Source organism: Pseudopipra pipra, chromosome 4 (assembly GCF_036250125.1).
Source record: "Pseudopipra pipra isolate bDixPip1 chromosome 4, bDixPip1.hap1, whole genome shotgun sequence".
Classification (NCBI taxonomy): Eukaryota; Metazoa; Chordata; class Aves; order Passeriformes; family Pipridae; genus Pseudopipra; species Pseudopipra pipra.
The window spans coordinates 13096589-13113944 of NC_087552.1; the positions used below are offsets into that span (position 1 = coordinate 13096589).

General features: G+C 40.5%; 1 protein-coding gene across 2 annotated transcripts in view; it reads left to right on the top strand.

Annotated features, from left to right (window-relative positions):
- Nucleotides 1-16302, top strand: part of RASGEF1B (RasGEF domain family member 1B) — a 33319-nt gene extending 17017 nt beyond the window's left edge. For both annotated transcript variants that reach the window (XM_064651618.1, XM_064651619.1), the window contains exons 4-14: nucleotides 1639-1776; nucleotides 4487-4699; nucleotides 4799-4873; nucleotides 6159-6254; nucleotides 6823-6925; nucleotides 7672-7751; nucleotides 9027-9122; nucleotides 10956-11051; nucleotides 12281-12404; nucleotides 13039-13111; nucleotides 14302-16302. In XM_064651618.1, the coding sequence (XP_064507688.1) occupies nucleotides 1639-1776; nucleotides 4487-4699; nucleotides 4799-4873; nucleotides 6159-6254; nucleotides 6823-6925; nucleotides 7672-7751; nucleotides 9027-9122; nucleotides 10956-11051; nucleotides 12281-12404; nucleotides 13039-13111; nucleotides 14302-14326 (1119 nt within the window). In that variant the 3' untranslated portion in view covers nucleotides 14327-16302. The remainder of the gene's footprint in view (nucleotides 1-1638; nucleotides 1777-4486; nucleotides 4700-4798; nucleotides 4874-6158; nucleotides 6255-6822; nucleotides 6926-7671; nucleotides 7752-9026; nucleotides 9123-10955; nucleotides 11052-12280; nucleotides 12405-13038; nucleotides 13112-14301) is intronic.
- The last annotated feature ends 1054 nt before the right edge of the window (nucleotides 16303-17356 follow it).

Sequence of the window (17356 nt, forward strand, 5' to 3'; positions counted from 1 at the left end):
AGCTAGTTTTTAACCCAGCAAAAAGTGCATCTGTTTAAGCCATGGGCTGCCAGCTTTTCCAGGAGAATACCGTGGGACAGTATAAAAGGCTTACTGAAGTCCAGAGCAGCTACATCCACAGCCTTCCCCTCATCCACCAAGTGAGTCACCTGGTTGTAAAAGAAAGTCAGGTTGGTCAGACAGGACTTGCTTTTCCTAAACCCATGCTGGCTGGGCCTGTTTCCCAGGTTGTCTTGTATATGCCATGTGATCACACTCAGGATAATCTGTTCCATAACCTTCCCCAGCTCCAAGGCCAAGCTGACAAGCCTGTAGTTCCTCAGATCCTCCTTCTGACCCTTCTTGCAGATGGCATCACACTGGCCAGCCTCCAGTCATCTGGGACCTCCCTGGTAAATCAGGACTGATAATAAATGATGGAGAGTGGCTTGGTGAGCTCTTCCACCAGCTCCCTCAGTACCCTTGGATGAATCCCATCCAGTCCCATAGATTTGTGAGTGTCTAAGTGGCACACAAGGTCACTCCTTCCTCCTGGATTGCAGGGGGTCTATTCTGCTCCCTATATCTCTCTGCCAGCTCAGGGGGTGGCTGTGGCTGCCCTGGGGATAACCAGTATTTCTGTTGAAGACTGAGGCAAAGAAGGCATCAAGTACCTCAACCCTTTCCTCATCCATGGTGACAGTGTTCCCTTCTGCATCCAATAAAGGATGTAGATTTTCCTTGGCCCTCCTGTTGTTGTTAATGTATTCATAAAAACACTTTTTATTATCTTTCACAGCAATGGCCAGATTGAGTTCTAGCTGAGCTTTCACCTTTCTAATTTTTTTTCTACATGACTTGACGACATCCTTGTACTCTTCCTGAGTTACCTGCACTTTCTTCCAAACATCATACACCCTTTTTTTTTCCCCTGAGTTCCAGCAAAAGCTCCCTGTTTAGCCAGGTTGGTCTTCTTCCTCGCCAGCCCATCTTTCAGCACATAGGGACTGCTCCCGTGCCCTTAAGATTTCCTTTTTAAAGTATGTCCCGCCTTCCCGGACCCCTTTGTTTTTAAGGACTGTTTCCCAGGCACTCTCTGAAGCAGTGTCCTGGACAAGCCAAAGTCCATCCTCTCAAGTCCAAGGTACAGGTTTTGTTACTCCTTACTTCACCGAGAATCAAAAATCAATTTGTGGTCACTATGCCTAAGACAGCCCCCGACCACCACATCTCCCACCAGCCCTTCCCTGTTCGTAAACGGCTTCCTCAGTGTATGGTGCAGTGTGTGCATAAGTCTTGGCAGAACTGGAAGGGATCACTTTCATTGTTGACAGTTAGTCATAAGTTATTGAAAGACTAATAAATGTCTTGCACTGAGACACTCCTGATCATGAAGGGAGTCATCCTAAGGTTTCCACCTACGTGAGGCCTAATTTCCAGGTCAGTTAATCCAATGAGACTCTCTTCATTGGCTTCCATGGCTATTGACTCTGGCCTGTGATCCAATGCTGAACTAAATTAAGCCTAAAAATTTAACTGACGTTCATAACCTTATGCTCCACAGTATCCTTCCTACAGAAGAGAATTCTATTTCCTTTGAGTTAGCTATTTGCTGTACTGCTGTTACATGTAACATTCCTCACTACTGTTTTCAAATAGAACTGGATGCAAAAAATTGCACCGAAAATCCTACAGTTATTGACTGAATGGACGGAGACTTTTCCTTACGATTTCCGAGATGAAAGAATGATGAGGAACTTAAAGGAGTTGGCACAAAGAATAGCCAGTGGGGATGAGGTAAGTTATCTGTACACAAAGTTATTGGATAAAAAGGCGTTCCTTTTACTGCTTTGATATTGCAGGTTTGTTGCTGTTAGTAGCATGGTATGGCCCTGGGTGGTTAAGCTAGCTTACTGTGAAGGTGCTGGTAGGCAAAAAGTTCTATCTGGCACCTAGGCCTAGGAAGAAACCACACAGCATAAACAGATCTCTTTCAAAGCGTGGGCAAGGTTCTCCTCGTCCCGAAGCCCATAACATAGTTCCATATTTTGCAGACCAGCACAATTTGGTGGATGTTAGCATTTGTCATTTTAGTGATTCTGCCTGGAAGAAGCCTGCTAAAAAACCTGGAAGCCTTGCTTATCTGAGAAATCCCTATCCATGGTGATAATTTCTTCTACTTAGTTGGAATTAGTTTTGTTGGAATTGGGCCTTTGACCTGTAGGTCAATGGAAAAGTTAATAACAGGTTAGGGGAAAAGTTTCTAAAAGAAGACTAGACCAGGAAGAATTGTCTTGAGCTTACAGCATCAGCTATGGACTCAGAGGAGAGCTGTCACATCCCTTCCCCTAGGTGAAGCACACGAGGAAATCACTTGACCTTTTTCTAAGTCCCACTTTTCAGATGAAAGTTCCATGGAGGTATTATGAAATATTTTGATGCTTAACTGATGATTGTCTTTTAACTACTGAAACAAACTCAGCCAAAAGCCAAGGCTTATATTTACTTAGTGGAAAGGCAATTAGCAAGGTTTCAATAAAGCAGATCCTGTGTAGCTGGCATAATAGTAAGATTACAAAGGACACTGGAGTGGCATTTGGAAGAACTATAAACACAAAGAGCGACTGCTAAATGGCATCGTGTCTCCAGTGTTCCTCAGGGGCTGGTGTTCCTTACGTAAACTTTTGAATAAAGATATGGATGAGGCAGCAAACAGCACATTTACAAGCATGTAGGTAAGAGCTGGGAGGAGTTGAGTGCTGCCAAAGGCCTAGGAAGATCTTGAGAGGCTGTAAACAAGGATGGAAGAGAACAAACCTAAAGGGAATTTGAAAGCTGAAATACATTTTGATGTTGTGAAAGTGGGGAGGGATGAAAGAGGATGAGACAAGAGAGTGAGATGCAGTATGAAATACAAATGAAGAGGAGACTGAATTTGATGGGCAAGCTGAGAGTTGCTGCAAGATAGCTAGAGGGAGCTTTGGACAGTGAAGAGGCAATAGGTTTGCCTTCACTGTGGGGGTGCCAGGAGGCCTCTTTCCCTGTACAGTGCTCCTGTACTGTTGCTTTTTTTATAGGTACTCTTAATAGGAAGGTAGGAAACTGAAGTTCACTTCAAGAAAAAGTAGTAAGATTGAGGACTCACACCCACTTGAAAAATACCCATTGGCACGAAAAGAAAGAACTGTTTAGCCTGGAGGAAGTTGAGTTGGTGGATGCAAGAGTGAAATGAGATGAGTGAAGGGCTGCCTACAGTGAAGTTTCTGGCTATACAGACAGTTTAAACAGTGAAATCATATACTGAGGGAAAAGACAGCTGTAGAAAACTGCTGCAAAATGAGCGCTTGGGAGCAATCTTACTCTGACAGAGAGCTATAAATCTTGTCTAGCTTTGAGGGGGTTTTGACTTTTAAGTTTCCTTCAGAAAGACAAAGAGAAAGCAAGCGCTGCAGTAAATTGATTTGTTTTATTGTGAACTGCTTGGAACAGTAAATGGTAATTTCCTTGACCTTGCTTTTCTACAGATTACTTGGATTTGTGTGAGTCATAACCTTAAAGGATCCAAAGGAATCAATGTTTCCTATTCCTGTTCTCTATTGCTCTTCTACTTGTAGCTTCTTATTCCACTTCCTGAATTAGTGAACTCTGGTACTATTAAGAGCTGTCAGTAAGAGTCCACCTAAAATGGCTCACCGTGCTAACATATTGCTCCTTCAAAAAAACATTTTTGGAAAAAGCTTGGGAGGGAAATGGCAAGTTCATCAGAATAAAGGAAACATTGCTGCCTTGGGCTGATCACACCGTTGTGCTGCCAATAGATTTTGGATGATCCTTTTTGCAGCCACTGAGATGTTGCTTTAGTGGCTTTAGGATGGTATGTGGAATGTGGGAGAGTAACCACCTTGGTTACACAGATCTGTCTGCTTAAGAGTTGAGTCCTGCCTCTCCTTTGTCACTCCTGTTAACTTAAACTGCTACATGAAAAGGCCTGCAAAGGAGAGATAACAGAGAGATGGTTTTATCTTCTCCTTTTTCTCAGATTCACTGCAAGTTTTAACTCTGACTTTGGTGAAACTGGTCTTGATTTGCTCCAGAGAGAAGCAGGCCCTTTATTAATCACTGAATGGCCACATACTTATTTTTTCCTGTGGTCTTAAACAGGAGAAGATGGAGCATTTTCATGTCTTGTGTTTTTTTCCTCCACTGGTTGGTGACACTTTTCAGGAAGTGGATTGTGCGCATCTTTTCTGCTGTTCCTTGAGCTAACTAATTCAGTATTGAATCTGTGAGACAATCACTGTTTAAATCCTCATCTGGATTCCTTTTGGTCTGATGAAATGCTAATATTACAAATTCACATAGTAGAGCTTATCTTAAGTTGACAACTAAAGGCATCAGCATTCATCTGTTTTGGTGCCATGCAGACTTTAATAATGTGTATTATGCAGACTTTAATGTGTATTCTCACATTGTGAAAATGTCTCCTGATTGTTCAATGTCATAACAGATGTATCGGAAGAACGTACAGCAGCTCCTCCAGAACCTGATCCGGAAGCTTGCTGCTGTCAGCCAGTATGAGGAAGTGCTTGCAAAAATTGATGCCACATCCACAGATCGCCTCACGGTTCTGAAGACCAAGCCCCAGTCCATCCAGAGGGACATAATCACAGTCTGCAATGATCCCTACGTGTTAGCTCAGCAGCTGACACACATAGAGCTTGTGAGTTGTTATGCTTCTAAGTATGATTTCATCCTTCCCCTCTGTTTGAAGTGCAGGTTAACGTGGGATATGACTTGGCTGCTTCTGTGCTTTGTTTAGGAGAGACTCAATTACATTGGACCAGAAGAATTTATCCAGGCGTTTGTGCAGAAGGATCCTTTGAATAATGACAAGGTAATTGGAACAGATCTGGAGCAACTCTGAAATGCAGCATTTAACATCATGGAGCTCACTCAGGTGCACCATGAGCTGGAAGTGAGGTCCAGCAATAAATGAGGACCAGTAGAATCAAGCTTTATAATGAAAAGGCTTTAGTATTCCTCTTAAACATTATGTTAACGCTTTTTTCTTTCTGGAGCTCCAGAACTCAGCCAACAAATTGATTTTTTGAAAGAAAACCCACAAAACCACATTTGCTGCAGTCTACAGCTGGAAGAGGCTGAGTTTGGCTTTGGCATTACTCAGTTTCAACATCTGTTCTTCCTTTTAGTAAACTGAACTCTTTGCAGCAAATTGGCAAGTGGGGCACTTTGCAGGTAGGGCATACATCACAAAAAGGGGACAGTGAGCTCTAGATCTATGTGAGATGAAGGGCAAAGATGCAGTGGTTTTTAATTGGCCGTGATAGAGTTGTCATCTCTTTGAGTGCTATTTGCAAGATGACTTTTTTTTTATGTTTTTCAAGTTGACATATGCTCTGTAAGTGAACTGTGCCAAAGTCAGACTGTTAAAACTTGAATTAACTGTCCTCCTTAAAACTGACAAACAGAATAGAGTGACACAAGTTTACAATTTGATGTTCAGTCAGATGGTCTCTGACAATGACTTTGTAGACGGAGATCATTAAAGCTGCTGTCTACCCCTTTTTAGGCAACCCTGAGTTGTGGTATGGGAATCATTCCAAGATGCTACAGAATAGCACTGGTCAGGAAAGGGAAAATCCAATCAAAATGGTAGAGCTAATCTCCCAAAGTTAGGATGCAGTGTTTCAACTTGTCATCAACAGCTGAACATAATGTGCCTGTGGATTGGCCTGGCCTCTGCTTTCTTTCTGCACTTGCAGAGAGCATAATGTTATGTTTCTGTATATTCCTGTGTGGAACAGGAGTAAGGACTGAAACACTGTTCATATTCAAGGAAGCTTTAAGCAGATACTTGGCTTTGATTGTTTGCATAAGTCTATTCTAAGTCCTTAAAGCATCCTGGTAGGACTTAAAGCACGTGATGGATTCCATATGCCTGCTCGAGTGCTTTACTGGGCCAACAGCTCAGAAAGAAGTTATACATGCTCACATACTATCACTGCTGCTTTCCCTCCAAGGTTTTTGTCACTTTGGGTAAATGACTTATTCCTGGTTGTTTGGACAATGTTTGAGAATGGCAAGGCAGAAAGCCAAAAGGTCTCTCAGGGAAAAGACAAAAACTGCACTAAAAGTTGCTATTTTTCTTCTGTCTGTAGAGCTGCTATGGAGATCAAAAGAAGACTCGGAATCTCGAAGCCTATGTGGAATGGTTTAACAGGCTCAGTTACTTGGTTGCAACAGAAATCTGTATGGTGAGCAAGGACTTGTGCTGAAAGATTTTGTTTAGTCTAGTTATCTTAAAACTGTGAAGCCATTTCAGGATTGGTACCTTTTGGACTTTTCATTCTCTCAGCTCTGTACTTTTTCGCATTTGGATGAAGTCAGCACACGTCTGAAGAGGAAATAAGTTCAGTGTTTTCAGCACTGTATTGGTGTCTCAGCCTTGTTCCTGTGGCACAGTGGCAATGCTATGCTGGGTTAGCCCTTCTTGGTACAGGAGTGCATCTGGCCTGCAGTTCTCTCCCATGAAAGCCCCTTGTGAATGGTCCCTCTTCCCTGTTCTTCTGTTCTTCATATCCTTCTTCTTAGCAGAGCCTCTTTGCCTCTTGTCCTTGCTCTCTACCTGGCTGGCATCTGGATTGTCTTTGCTGTCCAGAATGCTTTTGAACACAATAGTGTGAGTTCCTCTACATGTAAAGAATAGTGTGAGGCTGTGGCACATGTGGAAAAGACTTTTAACAGGGGTGTTGTTTCTTTTGGGGATGTGTCAGAGTGCTCTGTTTCCTGCTGAGCATAACACTGTAATGGCATCTCTTGCAGCATGTGAAGAAGAAGCACAGAGCAAGAGTGATAGAATATTTCATCGATGTGGCACGGGAATGTTTTAACATTGGCAACTTTAACTCCTTAATGGCTATTATTTGTAAGTATGTGTACTGAGATATTGTGTCCCTGTTTGAATCTGGATAAAGGAAGCACAGTGCTTTACACAAAAGTCTGCTGCTTGGCTTGGTCAGCAGCATGAAGTTGGGAGGGAAAGTGGTGGAGAATTGCTCAACACTGTTGTAATGCCATGTAGTATAAATTACTCAAACCCAAAGTTTTCATTGCAACTGTTTTCATTGCAACTGTTGTTTCATTGCAACTAAATCCCCACTTTTTAAAATCAGCTTCAGGGCTAAATTGCAATGGTAACTTTTCCTGTAATATGGAAAATTGATTTCTTCCATAATTTCTATCGTACCATAAATATCCTAGTGGTTTAAAAATTTCACAGCTCTTTACATCTAATAGGAAAATATTGGGAATATTTGTTTTAATTTGAAATGCAAAAACTTCATAGTTATGTGTCATTTTCAATGAAGCATGTAAGAGATGGTGTTGCGAACACTCATTTGAACTTTCCTACTGTATATTCATGTTTTATCAAATCCCTATTAAATAATATCATAGCATTTTTTCAGATCTTTCATTCTGTAAAAGGTGTAGATTTTGTTTCCAAGCTTGTTTTGGAATCTAAAGAAAACAATGAGTTCAATTTCTTGAGTAGCTCTGTTAAATATTTGTTATTGTTAATAGGTCCTCTGCTTTAGAAATACCTGCTAGTCCTAGCTACTTCCAAGATTTTTTTCCAATAATACTTCAACAGTCTTTTTCTCTTACATCAAGCTGGCATGAATATGAGTCCTGTGTCTCGATTAAAGAAAACCTGGGCTAAAGTGAAGACTGCCAAATTTGACATTCTTGAGGTAAGTTTGGCTAATATTTGGACAGGGGACTATTAATAGCATTTTACTTTTAACTGCTCTAAAATACAAGTTTGGCTTCATTATGACATGTTTAATTTTGTATATTTGTGCTGTTAATGGAAGTTCTAGAAGACATAATAAGAATTGTCCAGATGACTTCTGCTCTTTTGATTTGGAAGAAAGAAATTGAAGTTTGTTTGTTTAGGTTTTTTAATTTCCAAACCCACCTCCTAAGAATTATGAAAAAAAAGTCGGTAAGCCCTTTAAAGGGAGATATATTTGAGAGGGCTTGTGTAGACTGACCTTATGCAGTTCTGCCTTTGAAAATCAAGTTGAGCTGTAAGGCAGCTGCCTTGCACTTTCAGAGGGATTTGTCCTGAATTAATCGATTGACACTTACCTTCAGGTGGTAGAGAACTCGGTCAAAGATCATGTAGGTGCAGCACTGTACATGTTTGTGATTTACCCAAGAGATTATTTGCCAGCTACCTAATTATCCTGCTGTAAATGACAATCAGTTAATTCAGGTTATTTATTAGTAAGGTAATGTAATGTTTTGTACTTGACGCAAGCATGAAATATTTATTAATATCATCAGGAGATCGGACTTGTGTTCTGGCAACAGATTAAAACTGGGTCACTGTAGCCACCTCACGCTCCCTTCCCCCACCCTTGGGTGGAAAATAACCTTCCTTGTGTTAAGGGTGGCTGCACAGCTCAGGGTTACAGCCCTATTTCCTTTGACCTGATTATGCAGGCTGGACTTTGCTGGTTAAGGTCATGCTTTGTGAGCCATGCAGTCATCCCAGTCATCAAGGTGAGCAGTGGAGCAGTGAGGTGGGGGCACTGCCAGATTTAGATGTCTGATCTTGTTTTGCCATTGCAAATGGATCAGCTCTGAGAAACCTGCATATTAGGAAGAACAGAATATTAGTGCTAACCCATTGTTTTCTTTATTTCATGGTTTTGACTTTTGAATTAGAATTGGGCTACCTTCTTTTTTGAGAGAGAGAGAAAGGAGGTCCATGAAGCTGCCTTTTCTTTCCTGCCCCTGACTTGTACTGGATCCCTTGTTGTGCTGAGTGAATATTTTTTAAAATAAAATTCTCTTCTGATCAAATGAACAGATAAAGAGATATCATAGTCCTCCAAAAAGCTGTACTGGGGGTGCTGTTCAGAAGACCTTTCCCTTTTTTAAAATAGTTGCTCAATTGAAAAAGGATTGTCTGTGGTGATACCACTATCTCATTATTTAAATTCCTTCATGCCTTGTAGCATCAGATGGACCCTTCCAGCAATTTTTATAATTACCGAACTGCTCTGCGTGGAGCCACTCAGAGGTCCCTGACAGCTCATAGCAACAGAGAGAAGGTATGTTTACAAAGGACTTGGCAGGAGGCAAAATGAAACGTGCTTGTTACGTTGTGTGGTAAACTTTTATCCTGGAAGTCTGACTCTAAACGACTCTGCCTCTGGTGGGGTTGTAAAAAGCCTCTTAGGGCTGCCAGTCCAGTTCAGTGCTGACAGAGCTGCAGACACTAAATGGTTGCTTTGATTGTTTAAATAAAGTAAGTATAGTGCCTCAGCTCTTTTTTTTTTTTTTTTTTTTTTTTTTTGACAGAGAACTGTATCTCACAAACCAGTAAAACAGATGGAAAGGCTAAGGACTGAAATGAGGTTGCTAGCAATTTGTTCTTATATAGCTGCTACTTGTGCTAAATTTTAAGTGATTCATGGCTTAGGGTGGAAAATACTTTAAAACTTGCTCAGAAAAGGTTTTCTGAAACTCAAATCTAGACAGAGCTGTGGAATCCCCTTCCTGTATTTTAGTCTTCAGATGAACTTTGGAGTTTTTTAGTGGGAATGGTGACATTAATCAGGTGTTTGTGCAATGCACTGGGTTAAAATCCACCTTCCATATTCAAGGGTGACTGTGAACTAAATGTTAATAGAGGTGGTACTTTTTTTTTAGTCTTAAAATGAATTAGCTTTTGAGAAATAAACTCTATTTTGTCATACATTAATGCAGAATCTCAGCTGTAGTTCTTGTGGAAAGGAACCAAATAGCTTCCTAGCTGCTCTCTACTTAGAAGCAGTTGTTCATCAACTGCTTATCATATTAGGACTGTTTAATAAATCTGATCTTATTGCTCATAGAGTGAACTACCAGGGAGATGAAGCAAATCCATGTGCTCTCAGCTGGTCTATAGTGTTGTTATACAGGGAATTTTTTTCTGAGTCCTAAGGATCTGTTCAAATATCATTCGAAGTACCAGAAGTTTAAGATGCTTACTTTTTTTCAGAGAAAAGTGAGTTTTAAGGCTTCAAAGAAAGAACTTACAGCTGTTGGAAAACTGCAGTGAAGTCTTCCATGGAAATAGTGATAAGGGGTATTTGTTTTATCCTCAGTTGTAAGAAGGATGTGCAGCTGTGAAAATTTTAGTAGGATGATAATTAAAATAGAACCACTTTAAGAATGCGAGAATGTTCCAGCGTTCTCCAAAAAAAAATACTTTGATTTGTTCAGTTGGCAGGAAATGCTTCATTTTAAGCCAATGAGTACCAAAGTTCAATTTCTTGCATGAGCTCAGGGAGTTGTAGTTCAAAAACCATTTGTGCTGCTAGCCCCATATTTTCCCTGCTGTGTTTTAGTGCATCTCCCCTCGTTTACCATCCTGTCAAGAGGGAAAGCTACACTACGAGATACCCTGTGGGGATTACATGTCAGAAGTAGGCACCTCTGAGCATTTATCTACTGGAATCTGCAAGGAAGAATGAAAAAATGAAAACAAGAGGGAAGTGGCATAGAAACAAAATGTTAGGCATATTGTTGTTCTAAACACGTCTCATAGCCACAGCTGACAAGCAGTGAAGTGCTAACGGGTGCTTTGGTTGTGATCTTGAGGGAGCTACGTTGCCAAGAGGAGTTCAAGTTAACGGAAGCAGTTTGGCACAGAGATGAAAGTAAAACTATAGGGATTAGCTTGCCATTTAAGGGAGGACTTTGTGAAGAGACATCATGTATTTTAAAATGTAGTGAATGCAAAATTTTTATGTGGTGAGAGAGAGAGATATATCACAGAGATCTTAGTCCTCTGGTATTTTGCTTATCTTTTGTACCACCCGTCTTCCTTTTGTTTTTCTCTGTAGAGCATTATGTCTTGTTTCAGGACCAGACTGAGAATAACATTGTTCTTTCCTTAGATTGTGATACCTTTCTTCAGCCTCTTGATCAAAGACATTTACTTCCTCAATGAGGGTTGTGCCAATCGTCTTCCAAATGGTCATGTCAATTTTGAAGTAAGTAGAGCACTGGGTGGGGTATTGACAGAGGGCCAGCCCCTTTAACAGAAAACTGAATCATACCACGGTCCAACTTCCGCTGGATTCTGGGAAGAGCAAAATTAGACTGGAATTTGAGTATATCTGTTATTTCTCAGAGGAGCTGGGACATAGTCAGGAAGAAGCAGGTTTTTTTGAAGATTGAGTGTCTTTAGAAACTTTCAATATTCATGAATTTTTAGTGGAGAAAAGAGTCAGAACTTTTTCCCAGTGCTCAAATTCATCTCAATGTTTCAATTCACAAGTTTATTATGCTTAATGACAAAATCATTCAAATTAGTATTTTAGAGCTTATTTTTTAAATGCTCATATAAAAGGTGAGTTCTTTCTTTGACAGGATATGTAGGCAGTATTTTCATACATGTAAGTCAGAGATTGTCTCTGAAGAAACATGTGATAGAGCAGCAGTAATAGAGCAGTCTCTTGTCTTTCAGTAGCTCTGCCTCTAATTTTATGCTTGTTACCCAACAGTGTGGATTACCCAGTGCTTTGTTTTCTGGTACTTTCAGTTTTTAAGAAGCCTGGATCATTCACACAAAATTACAGTGCATTTGACTTGTAGTCATTGACCTGAATTATCCTGATTCTAAAGCTTGGCTGTGCGATAGTCTGGAATGTCCTTTTGCTCAAGGAATCCATGTGCACTTGAGGCATGTTAAACTTTAATTGAAAGAGTTTATCAATGAATGACATCAGCACACTACATGGAGAGGGTTTATTTTTGGCATAATTTTCCAGCAAGAAAATAGAGCATTTCAGATTAGCTAACTAACAAAAAGCATCTGGATTTTGAAATGTCGGTATTAAGCGTCTAGAGACTTCTGATGAGAAAATCACTAAGTATTTTATTGCAAAACATAAAGCATGAGCATCATTGAAGTTAAAGGTTGGCATAAGAAGTGTTACCAGCTCCTTGAAAAGAACCTAAGTGCAGTTCCTGATCTGCTATATTTGTATTCATAAATAACAGCAATTTTACCAAGGTGAAAGAGTGGGAAGTTAGAGCAGTTTGAAACATGAACACAAAAGTTAGAAACTGAGTTGTTGAGGCAGATCATTTTCAATTCTATCTTAAAACCTGGGGACAGTCCAAGGCTTAGACTCAAAACCAAGATCTCTCTGTCTTTTTGAAAAAGTGTTCAAAGCAGTTCAACATATAGCACCTCTTCTGTTTTCTATTCTGACAGAAATTTTGGGAACTGGCAAAACAAGTCAGTGAATTTATGACATGGAAGCAGGTGGAGTGTCCTTTTGAAAGGGATTGGAAGATTCTGCAGTACTTGCTTACTGTCCCAGTCTTCAGTGATGATGGTAAGGAGCTCTGGACTTCCTGCAGGTCTGATGTCACTGGCCACTGCTTAATCTCTTTCCACCTTAAATTGTGGCTTCCTCACAGTTTGTCCTGAGACATCTCTGTCTGGCAAGTAAACAACCCTTCTCCCTTACAAATGGCAGAGAAGATAAGATTTTTCTTTTATATGCATGTGGTCTGTGATAGCCAACATTGTCCTTTTCTCTGAAATGGAATGAAAAAAATTGATGTGGTCCCTCTAAATGCCATATGAAATGTATTTATATGAATTTTCAGGATACTTTGCACTAAAGGGTGCTGCTTGAGAAAGAGGGACTTTACTGGTTACTTACAAAGCAATGTGTCCCTGGGCTCAATTTTTTTTCCTTTTGAGTGCTTTCTTCTACTCATGCATTTGAGTTTTCACTAGTTGGTTTTTTGCCCCCTCAGGGTAGTCTTTGTTCTCATGCACAGTTTGTTAGTATCGTCTGGGCGCAATTATAGGCAATGCTGTACTTCCTAATGGGATTCTGGAGCCCTAATCTGGGAGATGGATAATACATGCCTGCTTCATTTAACTCAGTCCACTTTTCAGGGAGAGCGAATTTTAAAATGCCAGTAGGCCTAACATAATGTATTTTCTTCTGATTGCAGCACTTTACTTGGCTTCCTATGAAAGCGAAAGTCCCGAGAATCACATTGAAAAGGACAGATGGAAGACACTGAGGTTTGTGTCAGAGGTTACCCGGATCAATAAACAAACAGAATGGGATACAGAGCAAGCATCAAACAGTTAAAACCAAATGGCACACTACGTGTTTCAACAGATGGAGCACAGTATCATTGTAAATCCCCCCTCCAATCTGGGACTCTTGGAAAAATATAGAACAATCGGTCTTTATCTTAAACCCTCTCAGTCCTTCTTTCCCTCAGGAAATGGGAATTTGAATAAGTAATTTTGTATCTTAATTTCTTGTGTTACTCAGTGTAGGAAAAAAATATTTTCTAAACTCCAAGAAACCTCCACCCCCTTACAAGTACAATACAGAGCACTCTGGTTTCCAAGCAGATGTTTTCGCAGCAACTGCCTCCCTTTATGCACCAGCCTTTCAGACAGGGCTGAGGTTTGCACAAAGATCACTCTGGGCCGAATGCATTCATAAAACCACTTAACGATGTAGAGTCCAGGCTGGGAAAAACAAATTTCATCAAAATCATATTTTTGGCTTTTCTTCTACTGCCGGTTGAATATAGCCTCATCAAGTCTTTCATTTTTACTAGCTATGGAAGGATGCATGAACCATTATGACATTGTTTTAGACCATGCTTTGCCATTTGAATTTTAATTTCTCCTTTTTTTCTTTAAGTTGAATTCATGGCAGCAGAGAAAACTAATCAGGTGCATAAATAGATGCAGAATTAAGCAGGTGTAGGAACAGTCTGTGTTTTCCCTCCTAAGCCATACCTCCACTTTACTCTTAAGACTGATGATAAGCCAAGGAACTGGCCGTTAGTCAGGTGTCCTTGTCACCGTTGCAGGCAGCTGGTGTGTGAACATCTAGAGATACCCATGGATACAACATCCCAACTCTTACACTCTGCAGCACTGCAAAGAGACACCGCACACCACAACCCTAAGGATTCTCCTTAGGCCACGTTGGTTTTTCCTGGAATATCACGAGGGGGACGTAACGATTGCATTTGATTAATTCCACTTATTTTGAGGAGGAGACAGAAAGTTACTCACATCAGGGCACAGACAACTCCATGTTACACAAGGTGGCAAGATGAAAATCTGCGGTAACACAAATCTCGGCTTCACAGGATCCTTTTCACAGGCACTCCGAAGCTGTCTGAGAAGATTTACATCATTCTAATGATTGTCTTTACCTATTTACATTTCCCTCTTCCTTTCAGGTCAGCGCTTCTGGGCAGAGTCTAGTGCACAAGATGTCTGGTGTTGCTGCATTATGTGGATTACCAAGGGGCATGGCTTGGTTTATTCTTCTGTGCGCTGAGTGGCATTCGAAGTGATGAACAATGTGCAGTCAGTTGGGATATTGTGTCAGCAACGCTGAAAGAAGTTTACTCAAGAACAAACAGGCAGCTTCTCACATCTGACAGATGAGATAAAATCACAGCCCCCTCAGCTGTGATTCAGGCTTAAGTATTGATTGAGAACAGTGCTGACAGAATCCTTTGAAGATCTCAGATGCCGCCTATGAATCATTTCACACCTGGATGAAATATTCTTCCTTTTTTGCTGCAGCTTGCTGCTATGAGGACTCTGCAGAGTTTGCAGCAGATCACAAAGGGGAAATAGTCACCATTCCTTTCAGTGAAACCCAAGCCTGCATTGAAAAGCTCCCATTCCTAATAAGCTGAATATAGCCCAGAAGTTTGCCTGATTGGGATTGCTGAGAAGGAAAAGGACTGGACACAACAAATTGGCTGCTGAGGAGAGTTTCTCTCCACCACTATAATAGTGGCTGTGGTTTTTTTTCTTTTTCCAATATGTTTTTGAGTTGGCTGCTGGTAGGCAAACTCATTATTATTGTAAGTTATTTAAAAAAATATATAGTAATAAAAATCAAGGCTGTGGTAGAAAATACACCTGCTATAAAAATATAGGACTTATGTAGCTCTACAACTTCTAGAGGGTTTTTTACTTTTGTTCACTTCTTTACAACTAACCACTACATGTTACATACATTCTTATTTTTACTGTATGGTTACTCTAATTTTCCATACTTGACCTTCTTCTTGTATTAGGTTGAACAAGCTGACTTTTCTAGAATAGTCTTTGAGAAACTGGTGTACAAACTGCATTGAAATATGAAAGTATGTTTTTATTAAGTAATTTTTGTAATTGCTTTTTTTCGGAAAGGCTAACAATGGAGAACACAATCCACCTTGACTGAAAGAGCAAGATGCCAAAAAGAAAAAAAGAGGCTTTTCTCAAATACAGCTATGAACAAAAGAGTATTCCTGTGTATTTGCTTTAGGGATTATGTTTATGACTGTGAATTAGTCCACTGTGTTACACACCTAATAAGTTTTTAGTAGCTCTGAATACTTGGTCACTCTATCCATCCTAGGAGGAACTGATGGGAAAAAAACCCCAAACATGTAGCTGTTGATCACCCTGGATGCCAAATCAATAAGCAAAAGTACATACTTGGCAAAAAAAAAAAAAAAGGTATTTGCAATTATTCTGCCACAGTTATTTAAAAAAAAAAAAAAAGAATAAATATATGTATTTGTTGCACTGCATCTCTTGAGTTTTCAGATAAGCTGGTTTTTATGTCCTGTCCATGACTTTTCAGGCAAGTATTTTAATTTTGAGTTCTGTAAGAACTGCTGAAGCAGCCTTCATCAACGAGGATACTGTCCTTAGCTACGGCCTGTTTGCTGGTACAAGGTGCTGGAAGTTACATATTCCGTAGGGACCATCACCAGGGCCTGGAGCCCTGCCAGTGGAGAAGGATTCCTTTCCTTCTCTCCCATTCATGGAGTTAGGGTGAAGGAGAAAGAAGAAGCTAACTCTTTGAAAGGAGAAGACTGCTTCTGCAGTTCACAGACTGGCCTCCCAGCTTTCATCAGGTGAGGTCTTTCCCATCTTCCCCTCTACATCCTTCCCCTCTTGTTGAGGCTTATAGACAAGGCTTAGTTTATGTACAAATGTGGGGAAAATCAAGGCTGTGGTAGAAAATACACCTGCTATAAAAATATAGGACCTGTTTAGCTCTACAACTTCTAGGGAGGTTTTTACTTTTGTTCACTTCTTTACAACTAACCACTACATGTTACAGAAGTTCTTATTTTTACTGTATGGTTTTGTTACTCTAATTTTCCATACTTGACCTTATTTATGCAGTTGGATTGAAGCCTTTGTAAATAAAAGGAGAAATAGCACTACTCAGCCTCTGTCCAGAGAGTGGGCTTTGTGTGTTTTGTGGGCCAGAAAAGGGAGCACAAAGAGGAGCTTTGGTATAGAGAGAGCTCAAGGTATGGAAAGGTGGCTGCTGCCATGGCACAGAAGATCAGCAGCAGGTGCAGGAGCCTGTGACTGGTGCTTGAAAGGGGAATGCCTCAGGCAAGCCTGTAGCCATTATTGAACTCTGTGTTTGATGTTAAAATCACTGTGCCCTCTGCTACATCACTGGATGCAGCCACTGTGCTGAGTTTAAATTTTGAACATCCAGAGCTACTGTCAGACTGTTGAACCACTGGCTTGGAAACAGCCATTCCCATCTGTCTATAGCAAACATGACTGATTCTTCTGTGGTCAACCAGCTCCTAAAAGAAACATCACAAACTCTCTGAAATGAGGAGTTCCAAGAACTCATTAATTCTACAAGCTGAGCGTTCAGACACAACTGAAAATCCCAGCTCAACGCTGACAGATGCTCAGTGCTTCATGGGGACTGAAGCAACATCAATGTCTCCTGTATAAATGGCTCAAACATTACTTATTTCTTTGTGGTGCACTTTTTTTTCTTTTTTGGTGCAGAGACAAAAACTGTGTCTTATGGATCCTTGTGAACCAATGTGTTCCAAAGTGTCTAGATGTCTGGCTGAGCCTGCAAGAATAGTACCTGTCATTATCATCCAGCTATTTCCCTTTTCTCCTATTTGGAAAAATCTTCGTGGCATTATCACTAAAAGAATAATCAGTTGCATGCAAAAATGTGCAAAAGCCTATTTACAACTGTCATCTCTAAAAGAGCAAGCAAGACCCTCTGCCTCAACGAGGGTATTTTGTGTTTGGTGTGGTGGTTTTTGTGAACCTTTCTAGACAGACTCTTCTTGACAGAGCCGAAACTGGCACTCGATCGAGCACTAAAAAGAACTTTTTTTGGCGAATAGACAAAATGTGATTCACTACAAGACTTCTGTTATTCTAGGGAGTATTCCCTGTCATTCTGGGAGGCTTTCCTTGTACTAGTTGTGTGTAGCAGGCTCCTTTGTG